Raw genomic sequence first — 20,173 nt, forward strand, 5'->3', positions numbered from 1 at the left:
CTCTCTTAGCTTCTAAGCAAAACACCCAACTTTCATACACAATATAGCTAACTATGAAAATGATTAACTTTGTATTGGTTTGGTTTACACTTTGTCCAAAAAAAAAGTAAACCAAACTAGTGTTAAAGGACCATAAAAGAAAACTCAGAGAAAGCCTGGAGTGTCACTTTTTCCAGTGTAGGTGTACAGCATGTATGAGGAGAATCTCAAAAAGGTATCTCAAAGGATTTTAAAAAGCTTTTCATTTCTGGTGACACATTTTTCCCTGAAATAAGCCACTTCCTTTCTAAAACCCACTCAGTACCTCAGTGTCAAGATTCAGTAACTTCTCGAAGTCTGTGTATATATTTTTCTTACACAAAACACGGAAGTCTTAAATTCTCATTACTTTCCATGATTTAAGATATAACTATATCATCAATCATGTCAGATTTCAAACATTTCCATTCAGTAAAGAACACGTTCTCTTTGTCACAGACTGAATATATGCCATATTTGAGTATCATCAGGTGCAATGGGCTCTCACCACTACAGCAGGCATTTGAGAACTGTCATGTTACTGAAAAGTTAGCATAGCCAATTGAAGTTGAGGACAAAAATTTCTTCTGAGCTACCCAGGTATAAATAATGGATTTTCAAATGTGCAAAATCAAAGCATTAGAGCCTAGCATGATAAATAGAAATAAAACCTGAGGGACCCTAAACTAATGAAAAATATATTGTACATCACCATTAAACTTCAGAATGTATGCTCCTCCAGGATTTCTCTGGAACTATCCCTATAAATAAAATCCAAGAGTATAAGTTTGTTTTTTCATTTAAGACTCCCAACTTCACTTGTCCATTAACCACAAAGCAGAAGCGATAAAAGTTATCTGTTAAAGCACAATAATCTGCATTCTGACACTTTGCACTAGGAAGCAACTGCTATCACAGTGTTTATCTGTAGCATAAAAAGACAGAAGACAAATGAGTATTTGTCCATGGACTGAGAAACGCCCATCACACTGAACCAAAACCAAACCTTGCTACATTCAACTAAGTGAAAAGAAAAAGCCAATTACATTAACTCACGTTGTGGAGATGTTCATGGGATTTTTGTTTATTTGTTACTGGTGTAAAGCAAAAGTTACGGAAGATATTTATACAGGAGAGGCAAAAAAAGAACTCTAGAAAATTGAAAGATTAACAACATTAACAAAACGCAAGCTAAGTACCTACTAATTTTACTTCTGGCTTGTATTCTTGAAACTGCCCACACTGTCTTAATAGCTATGTCAAAAACGTGAATACATGCAGTATTAATAAAAATCACAAATCAAAAATGCCAGTGAAGAAATACCTGCTTCTCTATTAACAGCTGGAAGCAAAGTAGTATAGTCCAATAAATAGAAAATTAGACTTAAGTTTGAGACCTGTGCTCTATTCCTAGATTATCTGGCCTGTCATGAGTAAGGCTTTTCAACTTCCTGTGCCTTACTTTCAAATTTGACTCTTTACTGTGAAGCTTGTTTCTTACTAAATATTTATACATATAGCCCTATAAAGGCCCTGGGTTTGGTGCTATTCCTGAGAAATTACCATAAAACAAAATAGCTAGCGCTCCCACAAAGACAGCTCAACTACAGGAATGACTTCATTAAAAATAGACTAGATTCCTTGCGACCCTACAACAAACACGCTCAGTTCACAGTAGTTTTTATTTCCTGCAAGGACTGCACATTTACAGACATCTGACCTCCTTCTTGTTCATGCATCACTAAAATCAAAAATCTTAGTGTCATAGAGTGGTTAACAATTCCGTTAATGGTGCCTGAAATGGAAGAGAATCTAGCTCACTCACCAGTATCTGTATTTGTTCTGCAATTCTAACACAAGCAAAACGAAATGTAGTTTAGCCAGCAAAAGCAAGCAGAAATGAAACAAACATGCGGAGAATGCAGATCCTTTTGACTGAGGGTACCATTTTTACATAAGTATTTTTTAGAAATTTGAACTTTAAGAGAAGTTTCTCAGAGAACCCATAAATATTGGCTAAATTTCATCAAAAACCCTTGCTTACCTTGATGATAGTGAAAGGAAACTTATTACAATAGTGCATTTCAAATTGCAATCTCTGAACATCACTAATACCCACTGCTGAGATAGAAGCAAAGGACTCCTGAGAAATGCTACATATATCAAGAACATGTCACCAGTTTAAAAAAAATTTATATTAAGATTTCGTTCTTTGACTTTATGGACAAAAACACTCAAAATAGCCAACTGAAATGTTAAAATAATGTCCATCTTTGTCAGCTATTATCTCCATGTATTGACACGATTATGAGTAAATATTTCACAAGCAACTCTTCTCTAAAATTTCTATATTCTCATTATAAAAAAAGACAATTTTCACTTCTTAAGCCTTCATAAGTCTGTAATTCTTAACAAATTGTTCATGAGTTCTCTTTCAAAATGTATCATTTTAATCTCTGCAGACTACAACCATTTTACGGGTTCTAGTCATCTTCTAGTCATTTTATTACTAGAAAGTTGTAGAGAAAGGCAATGGGTTATTTTCTAAAGGAATCCTACCAACACTAAGCATCCAAATCAATTATTTGACCAACAAACCACTGACATACCTCAGAAGTCACTGACAATTGTTTTTAAGTATGCAATGTAACATGTCCACAGACCAGTTAAAGAACACTTCCATGATGACATAGATACCAGAAACCCATGAACCATTTCATAAGAATCATTCATCTCAACAATCACCTAAAATCACAAATTGCAATTAGCTTTTACTTTTGGTAAAAATACATACTTCAACAAACAGTCTGTACAAAGGAGCAACTGATTTTATAGTACAGCAATACTAAAATAGAGACCCATTCCCACTGAACTGCAATAAGATAGCAATTTGGGAAGAACAAAAGAGCTTGCTTCAATAAATAAATAAATAAATAAATCACCATTGGCTTTGATTTTTGTTTTATCACATTGTTTTCTACTGCAGACTAAATACACCAGTTTCACCAAAAAAGTTTCTCTTACTTCCCCACAAAAAATCCTGTAAGATCAAAACCGTTAGCACACACCGAAGTATAAATAATTTGGACTAGTGGCATTTCCTCCTCATTTAAATGGCAGTTTGTACACAGTGAATTGAACATAAAATCTACTTAAGAGTTTACCAGCTGTCTACACTTCACACAAACTAAAAAAGGATGCAAGTTATCCATAAAAATTCAACTCAATTTCCAAAGAAACAAAAAAAGCAGAGCAGCACTCCCCTTCAGCGCTTTAGGAAGTTTATTTTTACTGCATGAATTACAATGTGATGAAATTTTTGCTTTGTTTTTTTTCTTCCAACCACAATTCATAATCAACATTTAATACAAAAATGTTTTGACAACTTTGAAAAGGTGAGCACTTTAGATTTGAAAGAGATGTGAATGATTGTGTGTATAACCCTAAACTACTGCCCTTCTATAAAGGTACTGTAATAAACTACATACATTTCATAAAGACAACCTATACCCTATCTTCACACAAATCTTTTATATAGCTATTCATTTTTGCAGTAGTAGTAGTTGCTTTTTAACTTTTTGCAGAAGTGTAGATTTTCAGAAATTGTTGATTACTGAAAAATGTATTTGAATGACATGATTAGAGGAAATAGGGCAAAACACAAAACTGCAAAGACTACCTCACTGTACCAGTTAGTCTCTTAGAAATAAGATTTTGAAATACTATTGTGCAACAGTTCCAGAAATTCAAGTAGCTTGCTGCCTCTGAAGCTTAAGATCCTGAGAATTGTCTGAACAAGTCAATGAGAAATTACTCATATAGTTATTTCTGAATAAAAGTAAAAAACAGGTATGTGAAGTTTTAATCCCATGGGGTTTTTTAAATTTGAAGGTTTGTGCTCCTAACATTCTATACTTTTCTCAAAACAAAAGTGTTTTCTGCTGTAATTTAAAACCAGCTAAATATAATTACATTAAATCACATCCCAAAGGGTACAAAACATGAATAATTTTTGATATCCCAATGGGGGTTGTTATTTTCCTACGCTTCTCATACTTTGACTTTCAATTTGCCCTCATTTTCCAAAACAAGTTCAGATAGAAATCATCTAGAAAAAGGAAACCTAAAAGAGAAAAATGGAACAGGTATTTAGAGACATTTTTAAGAATGCTGATTTTAAGAAATCAGCTGTCATAGTTCTAATTTCTACTGTAACAAAGAGCTTGAGAACTAATTTTAGACAGTTGCTCTTTTCTTATTTCACTGATGTCCTTTCCTTTTTAAAATCCAAATAAGCTTTAAAAAAATGCTATCAAAACCATCTAAAAAAAAAATTTACAAACCCATTTCTAACCACATGCAAACTGGAGCCTCAGTATGGTATCTGAAGACACACTACTAGATGCCAGTTTTTGCCTTACTTTCTCCAAAGGAATATTCCATGGAAAGAAGTATGCCCATGCAAACCTAGACAAGAACTGCAGCCTGTTTCCACAATAGATACAATCATTACAGAACATTCAATCACAACTAAATTACAGTTTCTTCTTAACTTATCTGACAGAAATAAAGTCAGTCCTTTAAGAATATGCATTTTATTTAGGTACATAAAGCAACATCTGGAAGTCAATTCTGTATTAAAAATATTCAGCAGCCACTTAAAAATTATGTACAAAAACTTAATACAAAATATCCTAGGAGTATACAGTCTGAATACCAGAAGCAGTATGTCTATGTAGTTTAACATTGTCTTTTTTATGTCCATATGCAAACACAGGCACAAGTACTTTGCAATGTTAATATGTGAATTCCAAAACAAATAACAAAATTAACCCGTATTAGACAAAGATACACACTAGATGCGAAATGGGGGAAAAAAGTTATATACATACATCAATAAAATAGGCTCACTGTGTTAAGCATAAAATAGACAGATTCAGTTAACAAGAATTCTAACATTCATTAGGCAGAAACACTTCAGCGCAAAGGCCAAACACAGACTTGTTATACAAAAATGCCACATACCATAATATCATGCAGTATCCCAAGACAAACCTGTCATTATGACACAAACCCAGTCCTCAGTAAAGAAATTAAGGAATAATTAAGGAAATTATTAAAATACCCGTTTCATTTAAAAAGCAAATACAGTAACACATTACCTTTTGTTTATAAAAACAAAACTGTTAAATTTTCCAAGCATGGAAATAAATAATCTCTGCTGAAAATTAATTGGAATACAGGTTTATCCACCACTTAGGCACCTTCTGCAGTGCTCAGCCTGCAGGTCTGTACTAATTCAAGGCTCACTTCAGGATTCAGGTTTGCAAACTGAAGAAAAATCCCTCCCTTATTCCTTATACAGTGAACAGCATGTACTGCTTCTTCAAGACCACTAACAACACTGAGACAAATGCAAACAAAAAAGTATTTATATATGAAAATCTAGCTACCTAACAAGATCCAAAGTTGTCTACTAAGGTATCAATCCCACAGTAAGATCCGCGATAAACATATAATGCTCGTGCCCTCTGGCTGCAGTCACTTGTTCGAACTCTAATCTGCATGAAACCTATGGCAAAACTGAGCTCCAGGTACTACACATTGCCACCTACTACTTGTACATACTTTCCAATGGAATCCATAGCACATACATTTAGGTGCATGTCTAGTTCAGGCTCCAAAATTTTTAAAAATGCTATGAAGTTTTATGCAAAGAAGAGCAGCCAGGGGAACGGAAAAACAGACCAAAACCAAAGAGAAGTTCAACAAGAATAAGAGAAAAAATTCAGAGGGAAAACCAAAGCTATTCCAATGAAAATTTAGAAAAACCTGCACGTATTAGAAATCTCTACATACGTTAATTAGGGCCTCAAGAGTACTTGGAACATAAGAAAGCAAAACCACCTAAAAACACACCAGGTATGACAATGCCAAACTTTGCACTAATATTTTACTTTTAAAAGTTAGAATTTCTCTACTAGAAGAATACACACAATTCTGGAAAAACTGAACTTCACTTATACACTCTCCAAATAGGACATTTTGCCTCAGTGGAAAAACAGACTTGGCCTTTTATGCAGTAGGAAGTTAATATTTGGACTAACTACAGAGAAACTGATCACTGAAAAGCATTTCATATTGTCCAAAAAGCAGAATATGCTATTAAGACTAATTAATAAAACAACCAGTATACAGTCAGTACCAGCCAGACTTCTACAGGAAGTCTTCTGAGGAAATAAACCAATTATGCTCCTGCTCATGAACTTATCAGATCATAATATGTACACTGGATTGGATTATTTACACTTCAATGCTTTAAGGCACTCAAAATAGGTAAGGATAGAGATGGCTGGATTAACATGTCAACTAGAACATAAACACTGCAGCACTGTCGTTATATAAAATTTTTATTAGCAAGGGTAAGAAACATTAATTTCATTCAAAAGGTCAGAGGTCACACTGCTCATAGTCCTGAATGACAATAGCATCAACTAGACAAACAAACAAAATATACAGAACATGGAATTTGTACCTGAGAGCACTGGAAGATGTTTTATTTTTTATTTAGAAACAAAATTGTAGTGCAACCTGAAGTCAGGAATAAACCTAGTTTTTGCCTTCTTTTTGATGTAATATGCTCAATAAAAATTAGATTAAAACTAGATGAAAATTGTATCTACTGTTTCATACTAGCTGCCAAACTTAGCATGAATAAGTGTATGGCAGTACATGAACAAACATATTTTTCTAGTTGCAGCAGTATCTTTATTGCACTTCTTGCTGTTCAGCATCTAAAATACTGACATTGACACTGGAAATTTATTAAAAGTAGTAATGTGTAGTAAAAGGAAAATTGAAACATACATGCAGTTACTAATCTGACTAACAGGGGCACCACAATCTAGTAATTATCAGATAAAAAAATAAATCCAGAATGTCCTGATTCTGATCTTCCATCTAAAGATTCAAAGTAACAGCAATGGGTGCAAACAGTAGAAGAGACTATATTTCCATTACTAAAGGAAGCTTTCTTCAAAACAGACAAGAGGCAGACACAAACAGCACTTACGCTTTGCCCAATTTTTTTTCCATTGAGCAAAGACTCTCATGCTAAAGTTGAAAGAACTGTTATTCCAATACTTTTCTGAAAGACTTGAGAATAAACCATAGAATGCTAGTGAAACTTCTCATGAAATACATGCAACAAGTATATGCTTACAAAGTAGCTGTTTTAAAATTCTGAATATCATGTTTTGACAGCTGATTAGAGAGGGGGAGCACACAATTTTAATTGCTTGCTCCCCTACAAATTTGGTCCTATCAAAAACTATACATGTCCTACCACAGCAAAAACTGTCAAAACCTGAGGTTAGTGAGGCTTTTAAAAACTAAAGGTATTTCTGTTGTAATAGTAATCAGTATAAAGATAGAAGAGAATAATGACATTGACTGGAAATATCAATTACAAGACTAGCAGTTTAATAACATACCTTATGAGAAAATCTAACTTTAAGAACATTTAATAAAACAGTCGTAATATGAACTAAGGTTCCCACTCCCCAATCTGTACACCATATAGCACAACTAAATTACTTTACAAAATAATAATTCAGTGTTCTTCCCAATGAACTGCATCTTCAATACCTAGAGATGTTTCAAGAAGTCTAATGGTGTTTATAGAATTTTGTACATACAATATCTATATACTAAAGTTCAAGACTTTGCAAAAGTTAAAAATGTTAAATTGTCAGTCAAAATTAGGCAAAAATAAAGATACTCAGTGCAACAGCTTAAAAGTTCACATATAAATTTGCTACCAAACAGTGAGAACTGTAACATGTCTGTTAAAAAAATAAAAAAATTCAATTCTGTAATATAAATAGGTCCTATATAATGAATTTTTTTTAATATACCAAGCTATAAACACAATTTTTTTTTCTTTTTTTTTTTTTTGCACTACTGTCTTGTAAAAGCCCTTTTTTGGTTAGCTTTCACAATATCATCCGGAGAAGCTGATTTGAAGTCAAATGGTGTTATGGTTATTATAGGACCAGTTTCCTTAGGTTTTACGTCTTGTACTTGTCTACTGTATAGGAAAGCTTTATGTATACCAATTGTGCGCCGCTTATAACCTTTTGGAGGATAACGGAGACACAAGGTTAAAGCAAAAGCTGACGGTCTTGCACACAGCGCCTTCATCCATGAAAGGGACAAATCCTGCCTCTTAGGAATAAGCCCTCTTCTGGGTTTTTTATTTGTTTTGGCAGAACCAGAACATTTTCCTTGTTTTTCTTTTAAAAGTTTAGTTTCAGGGCTTAAGATATTTGACTGTCTCACCACATTTTGTTCTGCAGATACATCTGCATTTTTTACAAGGACACTTAAATCAATGTTGGTTCTTTTAGAGGGCCTCAATTCAGTTACACTGAGCATGGGGAAGTCTGTCTGTTCTTGAGTTTTACCTATTTTGATAGTCTCTGCTATTAAATCTGAGAGTGATAAATTCTCAACCTCCTTTAGTGGAGAAACTTTAGAGAGGGCTAGAGAAGACAAAGATCCTGTTAGCTCTGGCATCCCACACAAAGTTTGGGGTTGACTTACTAGTTGTGATAATGGTGAGGTTCCCAATTTCATATCAGTGAGACTTGCTATTGACTGGGTATAAAGATCAGTCAAAGAATAACAGTGGCTAGCACTGCTTTCCTGGTGCTCCTGAAGTAAGTCAGCCAATGATGTACTTCCAGACCTTAACACTGGCAAAGCAGCCATGTCTGAAGAGGGGCTTTCTTGTTTTCTACTTTGCACAAGTGAAGAATAATTTTCAAGAAGTTCATTCTTCCTATTTACAGTATGACTGACTTCGTTAGCAAGAGCCAATTTTCCTAAAGCACTTGTTAAACATGGTGGACTGTAAAAATTTGCATTACTATTACAAACAGAAGGACTTGAGGAAACAAGAGGAATGCTGTCTTCAGGACTCAGAGAATCACAAACCACATTCTCCATCACCAAGGATTTCAAGTCCTTTGTTTCATTGCATTCCAACTTCTTAAAGGAAGAATTTTCAGATGGGTTACTTCCTATGCTACAGTGAACATCTTCACTGTCAGGAAATGAACTTACTGCATTAGCACTTTCTGGTAGTCGATTCTCTGCCTGTTTATTCACAGGTTCACAAAATGATCCTTTACACAAATCATCACTGAAAGAAGATGACAGAACAAACGAGGGGGATTTCAATCCTTTCCTTTCAGATGAAGGTGTATTGGATTTTTCAGCATTAAGGAGCATTTTGTCATTTGTAATTAAAGAGTAACAAGCTGAACCACTTTTGGCTGTCAAGTTTCCAAACCCAGGTTTGTTGGTGTTGTCAGCAACATTTTCTACTGCACAAGAGAAATTGTCTGTATTAATACACATTTCCAGAGAACAAATTAAGTCTCCTTACCTTACAATAGCCAGTAATTTTCAGATGGAAGTGCAGTCACAATGAAATATCCAATTTTTTTTTTTAAAGTAGACAGCAGCAACAAAAAAAAAAAAACCGGAAACATGAAAAGGCATTTAATTACTAAGTGTTATCTGAAGATATGCAATGTTCTACAATTAAATTACAAGTATATACTGAAATACCTAAGAAACTTTAAGAATCAGCAAAGAATGCCAGTAAAGATTATGAACATTTAAGCATAAATCAAAGTTACTGTATAGATGCTCCCAAAAAAGGGAGATATTAGGGATGACAGATGTCAGTTCACCAAACAAATAATAGAAGTGCATAAAACTTAAAGACATTGTCCAACTTTTAAGACATGTATTTATTCAGCTAAGACAAATATTAGAAACCAGAAATTTACTGTGAAATGCAGATGGTTGCAGTTTGAATTTAAGCTGACACTAAGGTTTTATTTTGACTTCTAGCTCAAGAAAAGCTACTGTTTCCTTTAAATGTTTTGAGAACACAGAAATAGAAGAGTAAGTTGGTCTTTTTTTAATTTTCTAATAAATGACTAAGGCATCTTCACAGCTTGTAAAGCCAAAATTAAACTGTACATAGAAATGAATCATTTTAAATGTAAACAATTAAATAGAAGTATACCTTTTGTTGTGTTTCCTACAATCACAGCGTTCTCATTCTTGGTCTTCACATTTTTCTTACTGCTTTGTGAAAGCACAAGATCCAAAGCCTTCTGTACATCAAATTTACTATCCAGTACTGCTTGCACCATTGTTTGCTCTGTTACAGACTCTGCCAAAACTTCTCTCATTTGATCAAGGCATGAATTAAGACGGGCTAAAAGAGACATATTACTGTTACAAGCTGCACAAAAAAATGTCTTAAGCGGCCTAACCACTAGCACCACACATCTGACTAACAAAAACAGAAGAAAAATATCACAGTAAGAGATAAAACCTTTAGAAATTAATTTCAATCTCACTTATTGCCATGATAAACTTTGCCTCCAAACCCTGCAGAATATTTGACTAATTTCAAATATTGCTATAAGGAACATATCACTGACTGCTACTTATTAGTCCATAGAAGTATTTCAATATTGAGATTTTATGTTGTAAAGTTAACTGTCTTCACTGCAGAGAAGTAATACAAATAGTCACCTTAAAATTATTCAAAGTAAATTAGTAAGTCAACGTGGAATCCCATTGAACAACACATCTTCAGTGTTTACAGATGCTATAATTAATACCCAAAGTAAAACAGCATTTTCGGGGGCCTTGGGCCTTAACAAGAGGAAACTCTGGATCAACACGCCAGGCTTGAAACTACCTGAAATCTTTAACTTTCCTAAAACTGTAATACGTTTTTTGGCTGATAAAAATCAATTTTCTTTGGAGCATATTTCTGCAACTAGTATAAGCCTTGACTAAGGTAAGCTTCTTAAGTCTTGACTTGCCACACAAGAGACTGAAAATTCACCAGGCTGTCACTCATTGGAAGTAGTGCGCTGATTAGACATACAAACACAAGAGAACAGAAGAAAATCCTCCTGAATATCACAGCATCTGCCAGTTCAGGTTTTAGAAAACAGTAACTGACCAACAGGAAGACGACTACAGATTCTTTATTTGAACACCTCCTCAAAGATGGTGACATTTAAAGAACTTTGCTAAGGGAATTCAACACCACAGAATTCCAGCTTCCTCAAGGTTACTTAAATCAGCACCCTCAACCCATAATCCAAATAGCAAGTCAAAGTTCCCCAGACATTTGCTCTGCAAAACAAGTACTGGTAGAGCCCTGTACATTGTGCTGGCTGGCCATTTTATTATACAACACTCAACAAGGACAATCTTGACAAACTCTTTGCAGACAGATTGACTGCAATCAGTAATTTTGTATTAAAGGCCAACACTGCACACTATACCAAACATAACAGGTCTTATGGGACCACTGCTGTTTTCACAGTAGAAATGGTTATTTCTAGGTTTCTTTTCCATCTTTTTTTAGTCCAGAATATTACTTTCCTTCTTGTTTCAATACCAATTCTTAACTGATCGAGTCTGTCAAAAGCACTCTGAAAAGCCAGGGTACCATATTGTTTAGATCACCTGTAGCAACACACTGTCTGATTCTTTCAAATTGCCCTCTACAGTATTATTTCCTGCTGTAAAAACATGCATATGACACCCCAATTTATCATATTTACTCATATGTCTATGCATTAGGATAGCTTCTTCCCATTTACTTGACATGGAATCTAGACTGTTTCTATTCTATCTATTGTTTCTGAATTTTCTGCAACTTGTTTTAAATACCAAATTTCATTCATGCGTTTTATTGTCTATTCATTCACCAACACACTTTATTCTGAGTTTATCAACATTTTAAAAATAACCCTGATTACTTCCAAATCATTAAAAACTAAGTTAACTATTAATACTTAGGAAAGAGACTTGTGAATCTTTTTCACAAAGCATGTAATTAAGCTACCAGGCAGAAAGTTTAAAAAAAAATACAAAAAACAAAAGGCAAGTATTTTTTCCCCAACCACTCAGCTCAGAACTCGGCTTGTAATGTGGAATTCATGGCTACAGGACTGAATGGAAACCAAAGAATTCAAAACAGGATAAGAAAAGATTGTGGAGGATACAGGTATCTAAAGATATTGGCTACTGTTTCAAGGAAATTCTTGACTTCGAAGACCTCTCAAATACTGCTAATTGCCATAATTCAGAATGCAATACAAGCAAAAGATCATTCTACAAATGCTCTGTTTCTAATACTCTTCCCTAAGCATCATTTGCAGAGTCAAGTCCTTGAGCTACATGGATGCTCAGCCTGAGCCAGTACAGCTGTTCTTATGTCTGAATTTCATATCAAATCTCATTATTTCTAATAAGAAACTAGGAACATATTTCAATATATGCAACCAAGTTACAAGTAGTATACAAAAGGTAGTTACGAACTTGAAGAATCACCACTGAAGCTATGCTCGTGAAGGGTGTTGTTCTACAAGATTATACAACTGTGAGCAGTGTCAGTCAAGTAACAAACATTAATGTAAGACTGTTTTAGTAAGTCCTTAATTCATAAAAGATTGTTCTGAGAATTATTTATTTTCTATAATTACCTCTATCAACTTCAGTCAACTGATGATTGGATGTAAAATAATCAGCAGCAGCATCTGCACCTTCATAGCCATATTCTTCTTCTAATGGCTCAGCAAATGTTGCTGGTTTGTCTCGTCTGGAGTAGATAAATTGAGCTGCTGCATTAGGTAAAAAACAAAGTATTAAAAAAAAGTCAAACTTTTTTTCCTCCTTTAAAAACAAAACATATCTAAAGGGGAAAAAAAAAGTTAGGACGCTGACCTGTTGCAGTGGTTTGAGGGGGGGCAGGGCGCAGAATGGGATACTACTGTACAATGACTACTAGCTGAAGACTGTACAGAGCATATAGCACTTCATGTTAGAATATAAATAAGTCATCATCACAGTGAAACCACAGGCTATTCAATATCCTTGTATCCATGTAATGCAATAATTCTGCAAAGTTCAGTATTCAAACAAAAGAATATACTACAGGTTTGAAAAATAGTGTTTTCTATACCAAATTACATCTATGGCCTAATGTCTTCAGAACTTTACTCCACAATTTTTTTTTTTTCACCTCAGTTACAAGTTAAAAAAAAATAGCATGAAAATATTTTGCTTTTACAGTATGGCACTGTCAAACTACTGATAACAATTTCATGAAGTTGAACACATTCTTCTCTTCTTGGAATTTCATTAGAAATCCAGCCTATAAGTTAAAATGTATATTCACACAAAACTTTAAACAAATGCCTAATTCCACTCTGATTTAGCCACACATTAAGGCATATATAGATAAAACTTCTTGCTGAACATGAGCCCCAGTCATTACATACTCTCAGAAATGTACAAAATGTAAACAAATTTCCTTATCTTATGTAATATTCTCCCCAGCTCTGAAATACATACTGAAAGCATATGTATACACAGAAGTAGTATAGCCTTAGCAACTATTTCCCAAATGCATACCATTTCATATTCAATCACCATAACTGAAGCAATATTAAGACTGCTACACAATCTACATCGCATTATTTTATAAATGAAGCTTATGTAAAAAGAATTCTTCAGAAAATTACTGTGCACAAGCAAGAATTAGTTTTGCAATGCAGCAGTTTATACTTGATTAAAAAGTAAACACATTGCACATTTTCATCACAAAATACAAGGCTATCTTAATTCTTAGACCTTAATTCTTAGAAAAGGACTGAAAAATTCTAGCAATTAAACTTAGAAATTGAATGCAAGACAATCTGAATTTAAATCAGGGCATGTGACTACATATAATAAAAACACACACCTAAATTTGCTTATGTAAAATCAACAAGATGACAGAGGAACAGATTTTTAAAGACCTAATTAACTCAAGTACCTGTGGCCAGAGGTCACAAACTACGTCACAGTTGCAGTGGATTTAGATCCAGCCTAGTTACCTGCAGCAGTACAGCTTCACATCAACATCAGCCATAATATTTCCAGGGCCTGCTTAGGTCTAGAGGCACTGCCACCAAATCTGGGGAAACCCTGAACTGATAATCTTGCTAGAGATTTGACTGGAGAACACAACCTAATGGTTCTACAGTTGGGTTGAATTCAGCTGGGCTAGGCCTCTCCAATTACATCTTACCTGAGCACACAGCATCACTATTTTTACACCTACTTTGCAACATTACAAATGCCAGAAGACTTATTAGCTCCATATGATCTTGCATGAGAACAGAAGCCAGTGAGGACCAGTGCTGCATCCAACAATAAGACTCCCTTCCCCACATTTACTCAAAGTTGTGTAAAAGACATCAACTATCAGGTGCAGAATCACAACTCTTAAGCCCTGCTAGATCCTACTAACAATTTTAAAAGATACCAAACGTTTCAAGACTATCAACACATTCCCATAAACCAGATTTTTACATTATCAAGTACATTCTGACCATCCAAGATAATACACTTGTACAACTGAAGATATGCCCAGTTGTCTAACATGACTTCCGAAAGTACAACAATGCTTATTAACATTACCTAACTGACTTTAACAGGATTACGGCCGCTAGGCACTTTTGAAAAGTTTCACTAGCTTTTAAATATTGTTTTATTCTAGAAATAAATATCAGAGTAGGAATCAATGGACAATGCTTATATGCAATCATTTGAACTAACCTGTTGAAGGAGAAATGCAATAATCATCTTCTACTGATTGGCCATACACATCATCATCTTCAAAGTCTATGAAGCAGAAACAGTAAGATTAGGCTGCACAGTTTCTAAATACTTCAATATTATAATTGAAAGGGTAGTTTTTACACAAGGTTTTAACTAGTTATGCATCTCTAGTATTCCAAAAGTGCAGTTAAGTACTGTTTATTTACCTAGGTAAGAAATTCTAAGTTACAATAATATAATTTTAACATTTAATACTCTATGCATTAGGAAAGCTGAAAATTTTCAAGAGCTGCCATGCTTCACACCTCCTCCTTCAGCATCTCCTTTGAAAGGCTGCCCTCGCAGTCCAAACCCAATTTTCTACAGTTGCACAAATCTTTACCCATGGAACTTCATATTTCTGCTTGACCTCTCAATAGTGTTAACCACAGACAGTTCAATTACAATCTCTACTCCAGCAACTCAGGATCAGCATTGCTACTCCACACCTATCTACTTCTTAGCTTGCTTCTCTGGTCCATCCTCAGTGTCATCTACCTTTCAACTCAAGTTCAGCAAGCGAAAACACAGTTCACAGTTACCTTTGAATAGCAACATTGTTTCAGCCAAGAAGCAAGAATCTTATACAGTTACTTAAACATAACCATATACTGTCTCTATTAAAAAAAAAGTATCAGGAATCAGTTATCAGGAAACAAAAAGAGAAAGTAAATTAGGCCCCCCTACCCCCAAATCCTAGTATTATGTGAATCTTGAAAAAAAATTTCTAATTTTCACTGCATAATAACAAAATACATGAAAAAAGTAATGAAATGGTTTTACAGATATTACTGCATACACTTGGCAGTTTCACAAATAACATGTGCTGTTTGTTGTTGTTTTAAAAGAGCGAGAGAAAAAAGTAGCTAACAGCTAAAAAAAAAAATCTGCACTTTGATACCAACTTACAAACACTGTATCCATCTATAAAAGACTCAGAATTTGGGGCATGAAAGGTTCATTTATCTCTCAACCTGGACCAAGAAAATCAAAGTAAACTTAATTCTATAATCCACTGTAATTTTCAAAAAAAGTGCCAACCAAAAGCAGTAGCTAAAAGGGCTGGCATAAGTCTGTGAAAAGTTTAGTGAAAGAGCCAGGAAGCTACTTTGGAAATTAAGTACCACAGGATAAAGGAAACATATTATAGGCTTGTTTTGGTTGTTTGTCTTTAATAAAAGAGCATATTGTTATCTACTTTTTGACCATGTTGAAAAGAATACACTGTCTCCTGCTTCCATGCTAGGACCAATTAATCTATAAAAAGTCTAGAGAAGAGCTGATCGTTTTTTTCAAGGTAAGAACACATTTTGTAGTTTGGCCAATACTTGGAGAGTGTCAAGGAGAACTCCAAGATGATTTCTGTGAATGGTTAACATTCACAGTTAACAGTAAGTGAAATCCAGGTAAGTCTTGTCAGTGTGCATTACTTGAATCACTTGTATATCCCATACTGGTTTAACTTCTAGCCTAAGAAAAAGATATCTCAGTGAAAATGGCTCAGCTTGCATTGACCATAAAAATAATTATTTAAAAATGACAGAAATTACAGAGAATAGAGTACACGCCACAGGAGCATTCCACAGTATCAGCAGCTGTATGACCAACATACTCTCAGCTGGAATATCACATTCTGATTACAATACCTCAAAAAGGAGAGAGTGGAAATAGAGTATGGTCAAATAAAGGACACAGGATCTAAGGCCTCAGAAGCCTTCCAGGAAAGGAGGCTAAAAAATACTGCGAATATTTACTCTAGAAAGGAAACAAATAATTGTGCCAGACAAACCATTACAGAATCCTAAGTGGCATAAAAAGAACATATCACATTATGTTACATAAAAAAAGAAGACACAAAAGTGTACTTCATTTGGGACAGAAATGATCATATGTGACTACAAGAGTAGTATATGGTGTAAGTATAGAGATCACACATATACACACTTCTAATTAAACCTGATGTGTAATGCAAAGATTCAAATAGCAATAGCAACTTAAGCCTCACATGGCTACAGTGAATTACTATGTACCTCAGCAACCTCATTAAAAGAGACTGTAATGAGTGTACAAACACCAAAATGAATTCTGCAGATTGGGCACCCAACTTCACAGATGACAGATTCAGTTGAAATCAACACTTCAACCAATCTGTGATGAAGAAAATCTCTAGAGGATGAAAGAACGAAGCAGTAAAATCCCCAATCCAGTCTAAGATTTTGCCTCTATTAGGTAAATTTGCACTAGTAAAACCTGCAAGGTAGGCCACACAGATGCCATGGCTCACACGGATTTACATGACTTCCCCAACAATTCCAAGATCACAGTGCAAACCCAGTCTGTGCTACTATAATACGCACACGTATTGCACCTGTCCACTCAACAGCAAAAGACCAGAGGCAGGCATAAGTATTTCTTGCAATTTTTGTATATAATCTGACAAAGCGAGGCAATAAAAATAGCTGCTGCCATACCAAAGGGTTTTTTAACATACCAAAATCAACTGGAAGTCTGCACTGTCTATTTTTCCACAGCTCAGGCCAATACAGACAAAACTACTGAGAAAAAAGGGTGCAATTTACAGTTTGCCTAAGTAAATGGGAGAGGGCACAAAGAAAGCTGGAGCACTGCAGGTCCAAGCCATGTTCTTACACGAGAGCCCACTCATTCCATGCAAGCTCAAGTAAAATATGACAGAAAGGTGTCTGAAAAACAGGTTCTTCCTTAGATGCTCAACTCCACCTTTAAGAACTACGTTTCTTCTACTGGGAACAGCTGTTGCCTCTTATCTATTACTACGGGCGAGCACCAGCAAGGACTTGCTACAGTCAGACTGGGAGCACAACCTTCTAAGCTTTACGTGACTACAGAAGGGCGGGTTCGATTCTCTCGAGGCCGGTTTTCAAGTCGCTCCCGCTCGCCTGGAAAGCCGTCAACTTCGGCAGCTTAAGGCAACGCAGGTGAACCCGGCCACGGCTCGGCCTGCGTGCCAGGCCCGCGCTTTCCCCGGGTGGAAGCTCCCGGGAGCCCCCGGCAGCGGGACGTGGCCCTGAAGGACGGCGGCGGCGCGGCCACGTGCGCCCGACCCGCCGCTCGGGCGGGAAACGGCGGGGAGGGGAGCGGGGCGGGGGGGGGGAGCGGGGCGAGGCCTCGCACGGAGCCTGGTCCAACCCCCGCGGAGGGGAGGGGAGGGGAGGGGGCTGCTTCTCCCCTCCCACCGCCCCGACAGCCCCCCCCGCCACCCTCCCGCGGACACCGCCGCGCACCGCCGCGGGGCGGAAAGGCCCGCCGGGGGAAGGGGTGCGGGCCGGGGGAAGGGAAGGGGCAAGGGGGGGCGCGAAGGGACCGGCGGTTGGGGCGGCGTCCGGGGCGGCCCCTGCAGCTCCGCCGCCGGCTCCTGCTCGCCACTACCTTCGTCGTAGTTATAGCCTCGGACGTTCCTGTGCCGGGACATGATGGCGGCGGCGGCGGCCGCCTCAGTCGCCCGCGGTGGCGCTGGCGCGGCGGACCTAGGGCGCCATGTTAATGTCCGGCGGGGCCTGGCGGAATCCCCCTGCGCAGGCGCGCCGGGCACCCTTCCGCCCTCACCGCCCCGATCGCGCATGCGCGACTTCTCCCGCCTCGCCCGGCCGCGCGCCCTGGGGCGCTGTCGCTCCGCCCCTGCGCCCGGCGGTGTCCGCGTCAGCGGCGGGGTTGGCCGAGGGGCTGGGGCGGCCGCTGGGCGCCAGGCCTGGGCCTCGCGCCGCGCCCTGCGCCCCCGGCCGCCTCGGAGGCTGCGAGGGGACGGCCGCTGCGCTCCGGGAGGCCTCTGCGCGAAGCCTCCGGTGGCTTCGTGCTCGGCCCGGCCCGGGGTAACGCCAGTAGGCCTCGCCTGCCCCCCCCAGGGAAACATCCCCGTCTTCGCAGTGCTGTAGCCGGCACTGAGAGTGCCGGCATCCAGCCACCCCGCTACGAGCGCTGCCATTGAGCGTGATCCTACAGTCGGGTGCGGTCTTGGGGGCCTTGGCGTGCAACCCTCATTGCCGTATCGTTATTCACACCTTAAACTTAAAACGTGATGAACTGCTGTGAGCATATGTGCGCATGTGTAAGCAAGAGTATTTAAGGTTATTCAAAAGGGTTACGTTATTGATGACAACATAGCATTCTGGGTTGGCCTAAGTTCACTGAAGGGTGTGCTCATTTAAGCACACTCAAAATACCGTTTCTGTATTTGTGTACCACCACAGGAGCAGAGTTTGAAAGGCTTTGAAATTAACTACAAGTTTTTTTCAGTTTTGGATCTGAAACGGCTCAAATTGACCTGGCTTGTTGGTGACCAGTAGCCATTACGATCCAGTGACTGATGAGTGGCCAGGATTAGATGAGCTGGCTGTAGGTAAACGCAAACTGTATTAATTAGCATTGCTATTGGCAGTGTTAAGCAGCAAAATGTCAAAGTGTTAGGTTCCATGGAGGTCTTGATTTGGCTTCATTGACACATTACTGTAGGCACCATCTAAGACTGCGTTTCAGCCTACGAGTGCTGTTGCAGTGCCAAGGGATTGGGTTGTCAAGAAACGTCCTTACACCTACTCCACTGATTGGATCAGAGAGGGAAGGGCAAGCAGAGAAGACCATAAGCTTTGGTGGCAGAGGGAGATGAGAGAGAGATCCCAGTTCACACGCCCTACCTACCAGTGCTCCCTGCTGAGCTCCAGCTCTGACAGAATCAGCTGCTTCTACATCCCCCAGCCCAGTTGCTCCCCAGATACCTGCATTCATCTGCATGCTCGGAGGCTGCGAGGTAGACAATCCCATTAATATTTCTCAAGTCAGATGTCTCCATCTTCAAGACCCTTAATACTTTATTTACCATCTTTTTCTCTGGTCTCGACACCACCAGAAATCCAGCCACCTGCATGCCCCAGGTGTCCTCCGATATCCCACTGCGTAGCCACACATCCCTACAAACACACATACCCTGGTTTTGTAACTGCCACCTAACTATTGTCTCATCCTGGCTCACATGCCAAAACTGTCACTATCTGCAACTCCACATCCTTCCTGGTCACTGCTGGAGGCAGGGCATGTTAAACATAAGCCAAAGTTTGTGTTCCTATACAAAATGTATGCAAATGAGCAGATTGTTTCCTTATGTTATTTGCATATTTCTAACTAATTTGTACAGAACAGCACATGCAGCTGTGCAAACTTAGGATCTATATAATATCTTTCATACGGTGCTAAGATTAAAATAGAATTGGAAACAAAGATTTCTAATTAATGCTGGTGTCCCGTTGACCTTTAGTGACCCAAATGTTCTCTACAGCAGAGGCTTGACAGAGGTTGTTTTGATCCTTATCTGTCCCGATCTCTTGATATGGGTCAAAGATACAAAACTGAGGAATTGCTATCATATATT

General features: G+C 37.7%; 1 protein-coding gene across 3 annotated transcripts in view; it reads right to left on the reverse strand.

Moving 5' to 3' along the window:
• HBS1L (HBS1 like translational GTPase) overlaps positions 1-18,342 on the reverse strand; it is a 64,777-nt gene extending 46,435 nt beyond the window's left edge. Inside the window, exons 1-5 of one of the 3 annotated variants that reach the window (XM_075035769.1) lie at positions 18,181-18,342; positions 14,731-14,796; positions 12,612-12,749; positions 10,121-10,315; positions 6,416-9,407 (exon numbers count right to left, since the gene is read on the reverse strand). In XM_075035769.1, coding sequence (XP_074891870.1) covers positions 7,978-9,407; positions 10,121-10,315; positions 12,612-12,749; positions 14,731-14,796; positions 18,181-18,223 — 1,872 coding nt within the window. In that variant the 5' untranslated portion in view covers positions 18,224-18,342 and the 3' untranslated portion in view covers positions 6,416-7,977. Of the gene's footprint in view, positions 1-6,415; positions 9,465-10,120; positions 10,316-12,611; positions 12,750-14,730; positions 14,797-18,180 lie in introns of those variants that run through there. The other 2 variants (XM_075035768.1, XM_075035766.1) reach the window with 2 other exon arrangements.
• Between the last annotated feature and the right edge of the window lie 1,831 nt (positions 18,343-20,173).

This window comes from Buteo buteo, chromosome 9 (assembly GCF_964188355.1).
Source record: "Buteo buteo chromosome 9, bButBut1.hap1.1, whole genome shotgun sequence".
In the NCBI taxonomy this organism is placed as follows: domain Eukaryota; kingdom Metazoa; phylum Chordata; class Aves; order Accipitriformes; family Accipitridae; genus Buteo; species Buteo buteo.